The sequence below is a fragment of the Centruroides sculpturatus genome, unplaced genomic scaffold (assembly GCF_000671375.1).
Source record: "Centruroides sculpturatus isolate CEXI.00-Female unplaced genomic scaffold, Cexi_2.0 scaffold1062, whole genome shotgun sequence".
Taxonomy (NCBI): Eukaryota; Metazoa; Arthropoda; class Arachnida; order Scorpiones; family Buthidae; genus Centruroides; species Centruroides sculpturatus.
In genome coordinates, this window is record NW_019385225.1 from 160067 (window position 1) to 177315 (window position 17249).

Genomic DNA, 17249 nt, shown 5'->3' on the forward strand with positions numbered 1-17249 from the left:
GAAATATTCTTAGGAAAACTTTTCTATGAATCTCACACTTTGTGCCCTTACTGTACATTGTTCTCATCATCTGGAAACCATTAAACGCAATGTTTCCTCTTATCAGCCCCAATTTTGCCTTTGGTCACCGTTCAATACCCTGCCTCTATCATAGATCTATTCATCGCGCCAGAAGGGGGCGTTATTGCTTACTTTGAGAAACGCTGAGCTAAAATAAAAGTCAATGTGTTAGAAATATTCAAGTTGTGATCTAAAATAAAAAATATATAAAATGTCAACATTTTATATATATTCCGTCGAATTTTTATATATAGAATTTGTCTGCCGTCGCCCCTCTATATTTCCTTAACGCCCCCCAATTCTCTTTGAGCCTTCTACTGCCCCCTGAAAGCCTCCAGCGCCCACAAGGGGGCGTTATCGCCCACTTTGAGAAACACTGGATTAGACTGTCAACTGATAGCTTATTTTACAGATCTATGATTTCACAGTTTACATCCATACAATATACTTTTCTCCTTGTCAAAATAAACCATCCTCTTGTCTGTCTGTCAAGTATTTGATTTGATTGTGTCAAGTCAGTTTGGGACTTTTTGACTTGAGCACATTTTTTTAAGTCACAACAGGATGATAGTTTGCATTTTTTCTTAGTTTAATCTTAAGCTATAAAATACACAAACAATGAAATTCAGAATTTATAAATTATATCAAAACTTTAGGCTGTTTAACAGATGAGTATATTTAAATTGCATTTTTTTGTTTTTGTAGTTTTCAATATATGTTTTTGAACTGGTTTGAGTTATTGAAATATTTAATTTCTGATGTTCTAAATGTTAGTTAAATGTTTAAATCTATTATTTTACATAGAAAAAGATTTAAAAATACATGATTATATCTTACTTATCAAAACTTAAAATAACATAATTATTAAGTTATTTAATTTCTTAGTTTGTAATTTCATTATGTATTTTTATAAAAAATATATTTTGTAAAATGAATCAATACGTTTTATTTCTTAGGTTCCTTCTGGTCTCCCTCGGACTCTAGAAGCAGCTATTCAACGGTATGGTTCAGCAACATTTAAAGCACCAATTGCTACTGTATTAGATACAAATGGAAAGATTAGTAACCCTCTTACTTATGGTATGTACACAATTTTTAAGATATAATATATTGTGCTTTATTAATAAATATTAATATTAAACATTTAAATTTAAATTGTAAAATGACCAATAGTTCAATCAGTAAAAATAAAATTTGATTTTTACTGACTGAATTGTTTATTTTACGTGGAAAATTAGGAATATTTAAATTTGTAGAAGCACAACAAAGATGACGATAGACTATTAATGATTATGTATCATCATTGCTGCTAAGATTATCTATAAAATATGTATTTCAAAATTAAATTTTAAGTTTTAAAACATTTGTAGGTAGACTAAATTTTTAATGCTTTTATATATAGAAAAACTAAAATATCGTATTTCCCTGATTAAACCTCAGGAATCAAATAACTCCGGGGAATAAAGATGTTAAAAATAAACCCCAGTCTCAAATAAATTCCAGGTTGAAAAGCATGGGAAACAGGTTGAAGTACTGCAAAGTATAGGATAATGTAGTTTAGAGTGACAGGTAAGAAATTTAACTAAAATTCTACTTCTTCAAATTATCTAGTCAGACAGCACTTTCTATTCCAAGCTTCATGGGAACAATTTTGGAAATAAAATTTTAAATATTGTAGAATATTGAGTGTGAAAAGTGCAATCAAGTTCATAAATTGAGAGCTTATCAGCATAAGAGTAATTAGGAAAACTCAAATTTGAAACAGAGTTTGAACCAGAAGATGGTAGTAAAGAGCCCAGTTCTGATGATAACATCAAAACAAACAAATGACAGTATAACAACTGAATTGAAAGATGCTGAATTGGGTTAACTATGAAAATAGTAATTATTTCAAATGTTGTAGCTGTAACCCCTAAATACAGTTAGTAAATGGTGTTGATAGTTCTGAAAATATACAAATAGTTAAGGTATTTCTTTTAATTTTTACTCACTTGTGTCATGTGTCAAAGTAATAAATCATGGCTTCAAAAAACCCTAGGACTTCAAAAAAATCCTGGGGAGTATATACGCTTCAAAAATACACCCTCGGTGTTTAATTGAGGAAATATGGTTTGAATTTTAAGCAATTTTGCAAAATTTTATCTTAAAAATTATTTCTGTTTAGCAATATATTGTACAGTTATCCCTTACTTAATGCAGGATTTGATTAACCTGCAAAATTAATTACAGCAATCTCTCTATATATGCAGCAAAAGTTTTAATTAATGTGGCTTTACCAGCCATATTTACTTAACATAGTATTTGTATTTGATTTTTATATAAGCAGTATCATCAAGAGATTAATTAACTGCATTAATCAAAGGATACCTGTATTTTTATAAAATTCATTAATCCATTCTGAAAATTTTTTTAGAATTCAATAAATAAGTCTTTTTCTTATATTCTTCAATATAAGTAAAATCATATTATAAACTTTTAATGCAGTTTTGATGTCAGATGGGATGATTCTTTGACTTTTTATTAGAATTACATAATTATACTATACAAGTCATCATCTTTTACAATATTGTAATGTGTATGTTATATAGCATTTCTTTTTATCTATATTTTATAATTTATTTCATGATTGAACATTAAGATTCATTTCAATAAACTTTTTAAACATTTATGTATTATGTGTAATTTTATTACTGTTTTATATTTTCTTTTCACTTTTATTGTATCTTTAGTTTTAACATCATATTTATAAAATCTTTTCATATTTTTATAGTCTTTTTTTTGTTTTTTGATCATATTATTAAACTATTTTTTACTTAAGGTCATGTTGGTAGGGGGGAATGATTTCAAGCTGTTTGACATAGTGACATTACCTTTTAAATAATAATATAATGAACGAATAAAAGTTATTAAAAATAATTTTGTTTTAGAATAATAATAATAGTAAAAGTAATAAATCAGACTATTATTACATCTAATTTTCTATAAATACTCAATAACTGCATAACTGTCTGACTTGTTATGGTATTACAAAAAATCACTCTATATCACATTGCATCATACTCAAAAATAAAGAAGATAAATTATGAGATTGGACCCCACTTACTGGAAACAATACAAATGAATTTAGTCAAAGAACACTCATTAAAAACCTTATTTCAACATTATTTAAATTTATAGAAACTTAGAAGCTAAAAGTAAGATCCTTGTGCATCTATATACCTTTATGTATGCATAACCTTGTTCAGACTGACTTTGCATAAAATACTGATGTCGAAACTTTCAATTTGTCTGAGAATGCTTTCCTTCAGTTTGCATATAGTTTTGGGATTGGTCTCATATATTTTCCCTTTTAAATATCGTCTCTAAAATTTACATCATTCATTACTGCTTTATTATCTCGGTAGGACTGATTTTTAAGTGACACCCCGTACATTGTGTGTATGTAAAACAAATAATTTTTAAAATTAATTTTCTATTTGCTTCAGAAATATTTTTATGAGAAGTATGGAACTTAAAATATATTAAAGGAATTTACATTTATGGAGACTTGATTTGAAACTATAGAAAAAATTTATATTAAATTTGTATTCGGTATTTCAGTGAAAGGACATCATTATTATTAATTTAATTGTGTCCCCGCGTGTGGATGCTAGATAAATGAATAATAATATAACGTTTCGGAAGACTTTTGTCTTTTTGAATTAAATAAATTTACATTTATGAAATTTTTTCTTTATATTAAAATTATGAGATGTATAACATTAAAATTTTAATACTGTACATCTCAAATTTAATTTTGATAATTTTCTGATTGATTCATACTTTATTTTATGACATTTGTTCTACTTTATGTTACAGTTCAGTAAGATTATTGCATTTTTAAAAATATTTTATAATGTATTTAAAAATGATAAATTTATGAAATATTTTAAGTTATTTTCTAACTTAGGAAAAGCTGTGTTTATACTTGTAAAAATGTTTAGATCTAAAATACATTTATTATACTTGTTTATTTTTTTTATCAATTGTTTTAATATAGTTAAAATACAGTGGTGTCTAGTATAACGTACTTAATCCGTTAAGTGAAAAGTCCGTTATACGAAATGTATTTTCCCATAGAAATACATGTTAAAACATATAATTTGTTCCACAGCATAAAATAACTGTACTGTACCATTAAAAAAAATGAAAATGGAGCAGTCACCAATTATGCCAGGTAGTCAGATGTTGTGAGGAGGAGATGGAGGAAAACTTTCTTCACACATTCATACAGATACAAACTTTTTACACATTGCAGCAGGTCTCTTTTTATTGTTTTTTAATCAAGAGTCAGAATCAGAAAAGGCTACCGGAGCTTGCAGGGTCGACTCCTCTTGTTCCATTTTTTGTTTTTTGGCAGCTGGCTTCTTGAAAAACACGTCCAAGGTGGTCTCTCTCTTCTTCAAGACCTGTCGGAAATGACAGGCAAGGGTGTCATTGTAGAGATCATTGGTCCTGTTGGCCTCAGCTCTGTTTGGATAATGAGTGTTGGTAAACTGTTGAACCTCTCTCCATTCGACAAGGAAGTTTTTGTCAACTTTCACTCCTTCTGATGATTTCTTGCTTTGTTTCAATTGAAATCACCTTTGTTTTTTTAGAAGGCATGATTTGCACAACACTTGAATAAATGTAAATACCCTGCACTGAGGTGATGTGCATAATAAACAAGGGAGCAAGCCGAATCCCAACAGGAGCTATGTACTTCAGATATACTAATAATATATTCTAATAATACTAATATATTATAAAAATAGCAGATTGTCATTGGCAACGGCAAAAGAGTGGAAAAATCATTCACACTTGTTCGCAGAAAGTTTGTTGTTCGCCTCACGTAACTGCTGAACGGAAAGTCTGTTGTTCGCAGCCAATCCATTGCTCAAGTCACGTAACGGCCAAATAGAAAGTGCATTGTTCGCAGCATCCATTATTCGAGGCATACGTTATATAAGGCACCACTGTATAAGAATATTTATTTGAATATACGTTTCAGCTTAAGTTTTAATCATTATGATATTTATTTTTTTTTTTACATTTATTGTAATTTATTTTTTAATCATATAAAGTACTACAAAACTGCTAGTCTTAGTTCTTCAGAATACAGTGGAATCTCGCTTAATGAGCATAATTTGTTCCAGAATCGTACTCATAATACGAAACACTCATTAAGTGAAACGATTTTTCCCATATAAATTAATGTAAAATACAATAATGCGTTCCATGGTAAAGAAAATTACATAATATACATTGTTAAGAAGCGTGAATCATCAACTTTTCTTCTAGCATGGAATAAACCAACCTGGAATGCAAATTCAATTGGCATGAAACAAAAAAATCAGATATGTCTGATGAAGATGCCAAACAATATACCAAATTCTTGGCCTATGTAAAGGCTATAATTAAATATTAGAAATTAATTAATTTGACTAGAGGTAGGCAGTTATGCTTCCATCTCATATTAAATTTAATAATTATAAATAAATAATTTTTAATTTAGACATTTCTAAAATTTAATTTGGAATTGGTCATTAAATTTATTACGAGATGGTGGCATAACTGCCTACCTCTAGTCAAATTAATTAAAATGTAATATTTAATTATAGCCTTTACATACCCCAAGAATTTGGCATATCATTTGACGTGTGGACTGTGGTTGTTGACATTTATATGTAATTTGTGTGAACACAAGTTTGGAAAAATATGTTATCACAAGCAACAGTAAGATGCTAGTGGAATGAGTGCTAAACACAGACTGATGGAGCAAGCGCACAATCTAGGACTTCCCCTCTCCTCGTCGCTCATTAAGCGAGGTTCCACTGTATAATGTTTTTGTGTGGTTATTTTCATTTTTGTATAATAATTTTATTTTTCTAAATAATGATTATTTTATTTTCTAATTAATATTTTCTGTATTTTTGTAGAGAATTTAATTATTTAATAATTATTATTTTTATTTACTTTCAATAACGATATAAATTATTCTAAGTAATAACTTCAAATAAAAGTTGTAAACAAACAAAATTATTAATAAGGATGTTCAAAAAGTTTAAGAAATCAAAAAATCAAAATGTGTTGGGATACAGAGAAATTTATTTGATATTTTTTAAAATAGTCATCTGAGCTTTAACGTATTTTTACCAGCAAGTTTCTTTGATTCATTTTGTAGGAGTTTATTGATTCAAACTACTTTTTTTTTCTTAAGTTGGAACTGCCGTTCTCTCGCAACCACCCTCTTCTCCCAGTCCAGCTTAGTCTAATTGCCTTTACCCAAAATTGAAAAAACTTTAAGGAATTCTATTGACTCATATTTCTAAAGATGAATCAGAAAATTTTGCAATCTGTGAAAAAAGCTGATTTTCTAAGCGCTCCCTTAATTTACAAAATTGCTGGTCAAAATGTTGAAGGTCGACACGAATGTTTCAAATAATATTAAACAAATTGCTTTACAACGTAACACATTTTGATTTTTTGATTCTGGAATTTTTTAAACACACCTTATAAATTTTAAAGTTTGTGCTCCTTTTTGGTCAAATTTCAGTTAGTAATAAAATTATTAAATATTTTTATGAAATTTTAATTTGTTTTTCAAAGCTAAAAATTCTAATACATAATTAAAAATTTTATAAATTTATTTGTGGAATTATAGGCAAGCTTTTAAATCGAACAATGAAGATTGCATACAATTTGCTCAATAAGATGGGACAAAAAGGGGAATGTGGTTTAAAATCTGGAGACAGAGTAAGTAAAATATTTAAATTATTTGGCTAAACTTTCAATATTGTTATGATATCATGGTTTTATTCTGCAGAATTGCTTACAGGTTTTTCTACAATAGAGAGACTTAAATAATTTACTATAATTTTATTAACAACAAATTTTTTCAATGAAAGTATTAAGGAATTCGACTTAAAATTCTTGAGTTTAAATTATAGTTTTTAAACAGCATAACAGTTGAAAACTTTATTTCTAAATTATTTTTTAAAGAATATATCATTATTATTATTTCCAATAATATATTATAAACTTTCAGTAAATTTTATCTTCAAAATTTCAGAAAAATTTTATGATTTTGAAGCTAGTTTGTGATTAATTTTTGATTTAAAACTATTAAAGATATTTTTCTAAGAATTTCAAAATATAGTATTTTATCTAAGTATATATACAAACAATTCACCATAAAACGAACACTGATAAAGCAAATTTTACCATAAGCTCTGACAAAACACCATTGTCACAATGTTGATTTTCATGTAATAAAGCAAACAAAAAATTTTTTCAAATTTTCTTAAATTGAACTGTAAATTATCTTTAAAATCCCACAAGAAGTAACTCTATTTTCAATAATGGTTGCTGTTTATATTTTTTGACATGAACAACAAAAAGTGATATTGTAATAAATGTTCCATTTTGATTAGATAGATTTTCTTCTTCTAGTAAGCAAAAATGGGTTCAATATCCCAATTGTAGGGTAATTGAAACATCTGGTTTCAGCAGACCATTCTGCTGTACTCAGAAAATACGGGTTAATATATCCCATGGTATTCTCAAAATATCTTGGGTTGAAACATTATGACCTTGACCAGTGAACCCGAGATATCTTGTTTCTGTGTTTTTGACACTAGATGTCACTAGTTGTCATAATTTTTATATTAAAACAAACTTCCAAAATATAATTTTTTTTGTTTTTACATTTTTTTAATGTGTGTATTTTCTTTATAAAAAAATAATTTTGGACAATACAATAGCCATGATTAATTTTTTCTAAAACGTAATTTTTGTTAGGCTTAACATTGACAAAAATTCAATGTGAAGTGACATGCATCAGAGAAAAATTTCAACATGGGATAAGTTAAAGTAGTGATTCCCAAACTTTTTCAAGCCACTGCCCCCTTGATTCCATAAAGTCATATCTAATGTTCCCTAACTCCATTTTCTTTTGTGTGAGAAAGGCCTGGAAATATTCTTAGGAAAACTTTTTACAAACCTCACACTTTGTGTCTTTACCATACATTGTTCTCAACATGCAATGTTTCTTCTTGCTCATTTTAATAGAGGAAAGGGAACGGTTGTCAGTGATCCCAACCTACATCTATGTCACTGTTCAGTACCCTGTCTCCAGCACCCTGCTGCTTCCTTTTTTTTTTTCATCTCCTAGATTTACTTACCACCCACTTTGTTAAACCACTGGGTTAAAGTTTAACAATGCTCACCCCCTTAAATGGATGTGATCTTATGCAAACACTTGCTAGTTTGCATATTGGGGAATATGTGCAGTGATGTCGGGTTTGGCTACTTTGTGCCAAATTTGGCTCCATTTTTATTCTTTTCATGCAAAAAACATTTTCTACTTTTTCAAACAATCGTCTACGAAAAAAATTACAGATTGCCTTTTAGCTTTTTGTTTAACCACTCTGATATATTTCACCACACTTAAACGTTGAATACTGTTTCGTCATTTTGTTTGATTTGAAAATCATTTAGAACATTAATTTGTTTTTGTAAATAAATTTTATTTTATACCACTTTATTTAGTAAATTAATTCAAAATATTATAATTTAGAGAAATTGATCAAACCAATTCCCTAAGTTATATAACATTNTATAAATTATTCTAAGTAATAACTTCAAATAAAAGTTGTAAACAAACAAAATTATTAATAAGGATGTTCAAAAAGTTTAAGAAATCAAAAAATCAAAATGTGTTGGGATACAGAGAAATTTATTTGATATTTTTTAAAATAGTCATCTGAGCTTTAACGTATTTTTACCAGCAAGTTTCTTTGATTCATTTTGTAGGAGTTTATTGATTCAAACTACTTTTTTTTTCTTAAGTTGGAACTGCCGTTCTCTCGCAACCACCCTCTTCTCCCAGTCCAGCTTAGTCTAATTGCCTTTACCCAAAATTGAAAAAACTTTAAGGAATTCTATTGACTCATATTTCTAAAGATGAATCAGAAAATTTTGCAATCTGTGAAAAAAGCTGATTTTCTAAGCGCTCCCTTAATTTACAAAATTGCTGGTCAAAATGTTGAAGGTCGACACGAATGTTTCAAATAATATTAAACAAATTGCTTTACAACGTAACACATTTTGATTTTTTGATTCTGGAATTTTTTAAACACACCTTATAAATTTTAAAGTTTGTGCTCCTTTTTGGTCAAATTTCAGTTAGTAATAAAATTATTAAATATTTTTATGAAATTTTAATTTGTTTTTCAAAGCTAAAAATTCTAATACATAATTAAAAATTTTATAAATTTATTTGTGGAATTATAGGCAAGCTTTTAAATCGAACAATGAAGATTGCATACAATTTGCTCAATAAGATGGGACAAAAAGGGGAATGTGGTTTAAAATCTGGAGACAGAGTAAGTAAAATATTTAAATTATTTGGCTAAACTTTCAATATTGTTATGATATCATGGTTTTATTCTGCAGAATTGCTTACAGGTTTTTCTACAATAGAGAGACTTAAATAATTTACTATAATTTTATTAACAACAAATTTTTTCAATGAAAGTATTAAGGAATTCGACTTAAAATTCTTGAGTTTAAATTATAGTTTTTAAACAGCATAACAGTTGAAAACTTTATTTCTAAATTATTTTTTAAAGAATATATCATTATTATTATTTCCAATAATATATTATAAACTTTCAGTAAATTTTATCTTCAAAATTTCAGAAAAATTTTATGATTTTGAAGCTAGTTTGTGATTAATTTTTGATTTAAAACTATTAAAGATATTTTTCTAAGAATTTCAAAATATAGTATTTTATCTAAGTATATATACAAACAATTCACCATAAAACGAACACTGATAAAGCAAATTTTACCATAAGCTCTGACAAAACACCATTGTCACAATGTTGATTTTCATGTAATAAAGCAAACAAAAAATTTTTTCAAATTTTCTTAAATTGAACTGTAAATTATCTTTAAAATCCCACAAGAAGTAACTCTATTTTCAATAATGGTTGCTGTTTATATTTTTTGACATGAACAACAAAAAGTGATATTGTAATAAATGTTCCATTTTGATTAGATAGATTTTCTTCTTCTAGTAAGCAAAAATGGGTTCAATATCCCAATTGTAGGGTAATTGAAACATCTGGTTTCAGCAGACCATTCTGCTGTACTCAGAAAATACGGGTTAATATATCCCATGGTATTCTCAAAATATCTTGGGTTGAAACATTATGACCTTGACCAGTGAACCCGAGATATCTTGTTTCTGTGTTTTTGACACTAGATGTCACTAGTTGTCATAATTTTTATATTAAAACAAACTTCCAAAATATAATTTTTTTTGTTTTTACATTTTTTTAATGTGTGTATTTTCTTTATAAAAAAATAATTTTGGACAATACAATAGCCATGATTAATTTTTTCTAAAACGTAATTTTTGTTAGGCTTAACATTGACAAAAATTCAATGTGAAGTGACATGCATCAGAGAAAAATTTCAACATGGGATAAGTTAAAGTAGTGATTCCCAAACTTTTTCAAGCCACTGCCCCCTTGATTCCATAAAGTCATATCTAATGTTCCCTAACTCCATTTTCTTTTGTGTGAGAAAGGCCTGGAAATATTCTTAGGAAAACTTTTTACAAACCTCATACTTTGTGTCTTTACCGTACATTGTTTTCAACATGCAATGTTTCTTGCTCATTATAACAGAGGAAAGAGAACAGTTGTCAGTGATCCCAACCTACATCTATGGTCACTGTTCAGTACCCTGTCTCCAGCACCCTGCTGCTTCCTTTTTTTTTCATCTCCTAGATTTACTTACCACCCACTTTGTTAAACCACTGGGTTAAAGTTTAACAATGCTCACCCCCTTAAATGGATGTGATCTTATGCAAACACTTGCTAGTTTGCATATTGGGGAATATGTGCAGTGATGTTGGGTTTGGCTACTTTGTGCCAAATTTGGCTCCATTTTTATTCTTTTCATGCAAAAAACATTTTCTACTTTTTCAAACAATCGTCAACGAAAAAAATTACAGATTGCCTTTTAGCTTTTTGTTTAACCACTCTGATATATTTCACCACACTTAAACGTTGAATACTGTTTCGTCATTTTGTTTGATTTGAAAATCATTTAGAACATTAATTTGTTTTTGTAAATAAATTTTATTTTATACCACTTTATTTAGTAAATTAATTCAAAATATTATAATTTAGAGAAATTGATCAAACCAATTCCCTAAGTTATATAACATTGACCTTGACCCTGAAAATCATTAATACAAATTTTTAATAAAGCAAACTACCTACTGTTCACCTAGCAATTCATATTAATGTGAGTTGATTGTATTAGATTTAAATATTATATTAACTTATATAATATAAAACAACTAAAAATTTTTTGTACCTATTTTAATTAATTAGTATGACTATAACTATAAATAATTTATGAAAATATTTATTTTTAAATAAAATAATAATTTTTCTTTACTTAGGTTGCAGTAGTATATCCTAATAATGATCCAGTTGCCTTTTTATGTACTTTTTATGGTTGCTTGACAGCTGGTATAGTGCCAGTGCCAATTGAAGTTCCATTAACAAGAAGAGTATGTCAATTTTAAAATTTGTATTATAAAATCAGATGAAATAAGTAGTTAAGTGTTTAATTATTAGATTATCAATGTAAATTATCTCACAGAATAGAGCTAAAACAGTATAAATAGTTAAACAAATGCTAAACAAAACATTATGCTTTTATTGTTTTATTATTCATTAAGCATAACATTTAATTTTACATCTATGTTAAGATAATTTGGAAATAATCAAAATAATCAGCATTAAAGTTATTAATTATATTTAACTAAAAATGTATACACTAATAAAATCTGTTTCTTTTTGGACATTTTTTTGTTTGTTTGATATTAATAAAGTCAAAAGATACATAGATAATAATGAAGAAACTTTGTACAATTAGAATAATTAAAATTTTAAAACCTGTGGAATAGCAAAAACATTGGAACACAAAGTAATGATAATTTGATTGATCATTATTACAGCATTTGTTCATAATTCATATTTTTTATAATGTGTATTTTTAATTAATGCTTATATTTAATAGGATTTTTATATTAAATCACAATAAAAAATTTTAGTATTTTTTTTTCTTAAATGCAAACAAACTTTTACTATGATCTTAAATTTATTTTGAAACAGCAAAACGGTTTAGGTTTTATGAAAGATTTTATATTTCAATATGTTTGAATGCTTCTAATATAGATGATCTTCAGTTATGTTGTAGTTATAATTTAAAAAAAGCATAAATTATGACAACAAATGTATATCAGACATTGATTTTCCATTGAACTAATATATATGGGAGATGTATTCTGAATCAACTAAAAAAAAATTTAAAATTATGGTTTCTTGAAAGTACATAAGAAGTTTAATTTTTAAGACTAAATTAAATGCTATATTTTATTTGTATCTTATTTTAAAGAATATTAGGAGTGATATTGCTGAGTTAAATAAGCTTTATTATAATTTAGTAAAGTTTTGTATAACTTTACATAAGTTGAATATTGTATTATAATGTTTGATAATCTGCTAATTTAGTTATAAAGTGTTGTATAGTATCATACTAGTGCCATGTTATCAGAATGATATATATAATATATTATTATGTATATCTGTAGAAAATAAGTCTTTCATTAAAAATATATAAAAATTAATAAGTATTTATTAATTTTAATTCAAAAATTTTTATAAATATTTAGGATGCTGGATCCCAACAAATTGGCTTTCTCTTAGGAAGTTGTGGTGTTTGTTATGCATTAACTTCAGAAGCTTGTTATAAAGGTTTACCAAAGACTGCTACAGGTGAAATTCATACATTTAAAGGTAATTTTAATACTGTTTATTTTGATAAATGTAATATTTTAAAACTTAAACTGAATACAGTAATTAATTATTTTATTAGGCTGGCCAAAACTAAATTGGTTTGTAACTGAGCATCTTAGTAAACCTCCCAAAGATTGGCAACCACCAGTTAGAATTAGTGAAGAAGCTGCAGCTTATATTGAAGTGAGTTTTTTTAAATCTAATATTGAACACTATTCTAAAACAATAATTATAATTTATTAGTGTGTGTCTATATTTTCTATTATATTATGCACAAAAGCAATACAACTTGAAAATTTTACAAATTAATAGAAAGAGTATTAAATTGGAAAGAATCCTAATTCTTGCTCAGAAACATTATAATTTGAATTTTTAATAAGTATAAAAACACTACCAAACATGATTTTTACCTTCAAAGAAATAAAGGTAATTCCTTATCAATTCCGATGTTTATATTTCAAAAATCGCCAAGAAAATGTCACATTACTTCATGGTTTTTCCTGTATGTCATGTTCTTTGCTAAAAGAAATGGTGCACTTCACGCCAAGATTTTTATTTAAAATAACAATAAAAATAACATACTCTGTCTTGCAGCATTAAAATCAACACTTTATTCACACTTTGCAAGTACCTTCAACAGTTTATGACTAGCCTCTTTAGGCTGATTTGTTTTATATTTAAATTGAACAAGATTTTTGGATTTTTGAATAAGTAAAAATGCCCAAAACGATTCAACAGAGAAAATGAAATTGTTCCTAAAAACAAAATTTCACAGGTGACAGAGGAGGATATATTAAATATATCATCAGATAAGGAAGTATGTGGATTGTCCTTCATGGCTGTTAATTCATGTACCAAAATCCCAAAAATATTGCTGAAAGAGAAGGAAGCTGTCAAAAGAAATAGTTCTGTTGAAACAATGGCAATTTCCACACCAGTGAAATACAAGAAAAGAAGAAGCAATACAGGAACTTTTAATTCATTAGTCAAAGCCGTGAAAGAACATAAATACATTGTGTTAAGAATTTTTTTGTTTTTTTGTTTTGTTTTACTATAGTGGAAGAAACAGATTTTCATAATTTGATATATTTTCAAAATGTTTGATTTTATAAGTGTAATAATGAAATTAAATTAAAGCACTGATTATACATTTTTGAAAAATCTATTTAACTTTATATAAATATAAAAGCCATCATCTCTGTGTGCACATATGTGTGTGAATTCCTTATAACTTCTGTAATTTTTGTCCAGTCTATATGAATTTTGGTTACATTCCTTTTATATTCTGAAAGAAAGTATAGGCTATTTATTCTGTGGAAATATTAGCTAAAGAATAAACATTTTATCAATTTCAGATTGGTGATCACACTTACATTGCTGTGGAATTAGGAACCATGTGACGTTCATGCTTGATGATGGAATTTTCCTTGAGTTGCATTTTTAAATATTTTGGCAAATGGTGTTTTTTAAACTTACTTCATGAAATCTAAATTTTAAAAAAATATATCTGATCGTAACATTTCTATAATACATTTAAAAAAAAAATCTTTCCATAGTGACCACATGGCATTCTATAATCCAATCAGAAGTAAAGATCTAATGTGCCTGTTATTTAGAAAGTGTTATTGTTAATCTAACTAATGTACATCTTTGTTTTATCAACATGGAATTAAAAAGACACACTATTTTGTCAAAAAAAAAAGATCTAAGGAGAAAACATAACAGTAAAATTGGTTAGGTAAATTCTAGATCTAAAAGAATAAGAATGACTGAGACCCCTGAAGGCCATGAAGTCCAACATTGAGTAAGAATAGCTTTGTGAAGGGCCTACAGAAACAGCATCACAATGTCAAGCTTGACTTTAAGTTCTTCTCAATTCTTCAACCTATATTTTCTCATAAAAAATATTCTTTCATGCTTGATGGGGGAATTTCTAGTAACTTTTTATGGTTGCTTGACAGCTGGTATAGTGCCAGTGCCAATTGAAGTTCCATTAACAAGAAGAGTATGTCAATTTTAAAATTTGTATTATAAAATCAGATGAAATAAGTAGTTAAGTGTTTAATTATTAGATTATCAATGTAAATTATCTCACAGAATAGAGCTAAAACAGTATAAATAGTTAAACAAATGCTAAACAAAACATTATGCTTTTATTGTTTTATTATTCATTAAGCATAACATTTAATTTTACATCTATGTTAAGATAATTTGGAAATAATCAAAATAATCAGCATTAAAGTTATTAATTATATTTAACTAAAAATGTATACACTAATAAAATCTGTTTCTTTTTGGACATTTTTTTGTTTGTTTGATATTAATAAAGTCAAAAGATACATAGATAATAATGAAGAAACTTTGTACAATTAGAATAATTAAAATTTTAAAACCTGTGGAATAGCAAAAACATTGGAACACAAAGTAATGATAATTTGATTGATCATTATTACAGCATTTGTTCATAATTCATATTTTTTATAATGTGTATTTTTAANCCCTATATCACCTTTTAATTTTTATTATTGTAATAGTATTTTACCATACTTTCCCTTTTATAATGAACAGTTTCATTATTATAACCACATGTAACTTCTACTATCCAGATTGATATAAAATAAAGAGAACCAATGAGGGATATATTGTCCGAAATATCCTCCAGAATTAATAAAACCTGCATATATCTCTTTGCTGTGTGTTCCTGTATGAGTCATTCTCTCAAGGAACCTTATGCTTACTCCTAACAGTATAATCAGCTTATTGAATCTACTTAATTACTGATATTATTAGAATTGGCATGCCTCAAAACATATAAATTAAAATGTACTAATAAAACTATTGTACTAAACTATTGTATTATTTTAATAAGAATTTTGGTTATATTTATCATTAACTTTGAGTAAATAGGCATTTTCAAGCTGTATTTTCATGCTATAAGCCTTACCATGTGACTGATAATGTGCACTCATTATAAATCTTTAGCCAGTGTTTTAAATTTTAAATGTAAATCATTTTGATGTAATTTGCTTGTAGTACATTGGTTTAAATTGCTTGTATTTCTTATTTAATTTACAGTCTAGTTATTGTTAACAAGCTTGGTCAAGCTGATCTGATGGTATGCTCCACAAAAGTGAATCAAATATTAATTTTGTTTAAAATAAATTCTTGGAATCAAGTAGTAGTTGTATGCGTGCATGCACATGTGCAATAAATGGATTGAACGAAACATAACATTTAGATAACAAAAGTGAAGTCATTGTGCACACACATGTGCGATAAATGGATTGAATGGAGCATGCATGTGCACGTCTGACAGATGGTCAAAAGTCTTAACATACGCACTTCACTACTATAGTGGACCATGCAAAAAACATCAGGCAGATAACCTTAGGTGAATTACTATTTATTAGTAACTAATATTATTTTTTTTTTTTTAAATTGTATAAATACAAAACGACATATTCACAAAGGTAAAACCTTGCTTCTGTCTATTTTTCCGCCGTTTCTACACCATCAGCAATCCTTAAAAACAATTCACAAGTTTCCGAGACGACCTTCCTTTTTAGGCTACTGTTTCGGCAAAAAATGTAAATATAGGTAAAGCGTCCTCTGGTGTTTATTAGCCATTTTTCACAATATCACATTTTAAGTAAAAATAGTAAAATAAACTATGGCCGGCGTAAATTACATTTTTAAAAAATTGTATAAATACAAAACGACATATTCACAAAGGTAAAAAACCTCGCTTCTGTCTATCTTTCCGCCGTTTCTACACCATCAGCAATCCTTAAAAACAATTCACAAGTTTCCGAGACGACCTTCCTTTTTAGGCTACTGTTTCGGCAAAAAATGTAAATATAGGTAAAGCGTCCTCTGGTGTTTATTAGCCATTTTTCACAATATCACATTTTAAGTAAAAATAGTAAAATAAACTATGGCCGGCGTAAATTACATTTTTAAAAAATTGTATAAATACAAAACGACATATTCACAAAGGTAAAAAACCTCGCTTCTGTCTATCTTTCCGCCGTTTCTACACCATCAGCAATCCTTAAAAACAATTCACAAGTTTCCGAGACGACCTTCCTTTTTAGGCTACTGTTTCGGCAAAAAATGTAAATATAGGTAAAGCGTCCTCTGGTGTTTATTAGCCATTTTTCACAATATCACATTTTAAGTAAAAATAGTAAAATAAACTATGGCCGGCGTAAATTACATTTTTAAAAAATTGTATAAATACAAAACGACATATTCACAAAGGTAAAAAACCTCGCTTCTGTCTATCTT

At 27.4% G+C, this 17249-nt stretch overlaps 1 protein-coding gene across 1 annotated transcript in view; it reads left to right on the top strand.

Moving 5' to 3' along the window:
* LOC111636403 (disco-interacting protein 2 homolog C-like) overlaps window positions 1-17249 on the top strand; it is a 173766-nt gene that overhangs the window by 107047 nt on the left and 49470 nt on the right. Inside the window, exons 12-16 of the mRNA XM_023381649.1 lie at window positions 1017-1140; window positions 6743-6834; window positions 11561-11671; window positions 12839-12962; window positions 13042-13145. Coding sequence (XP_023237417.1) covers window positions 1017-1140; window positions 6743-6834; window positions 11561-11671; window positions 12839-12962; window positions 13042-13145 — 555 coding nt within the window. The remainder of the gene's footprint in view (window positions 1-1016; window positions 1141-6742; window positions 6835-11560; window positions 11672-12838; window positions 12963-13041; window positions 13146-17249) is intronic.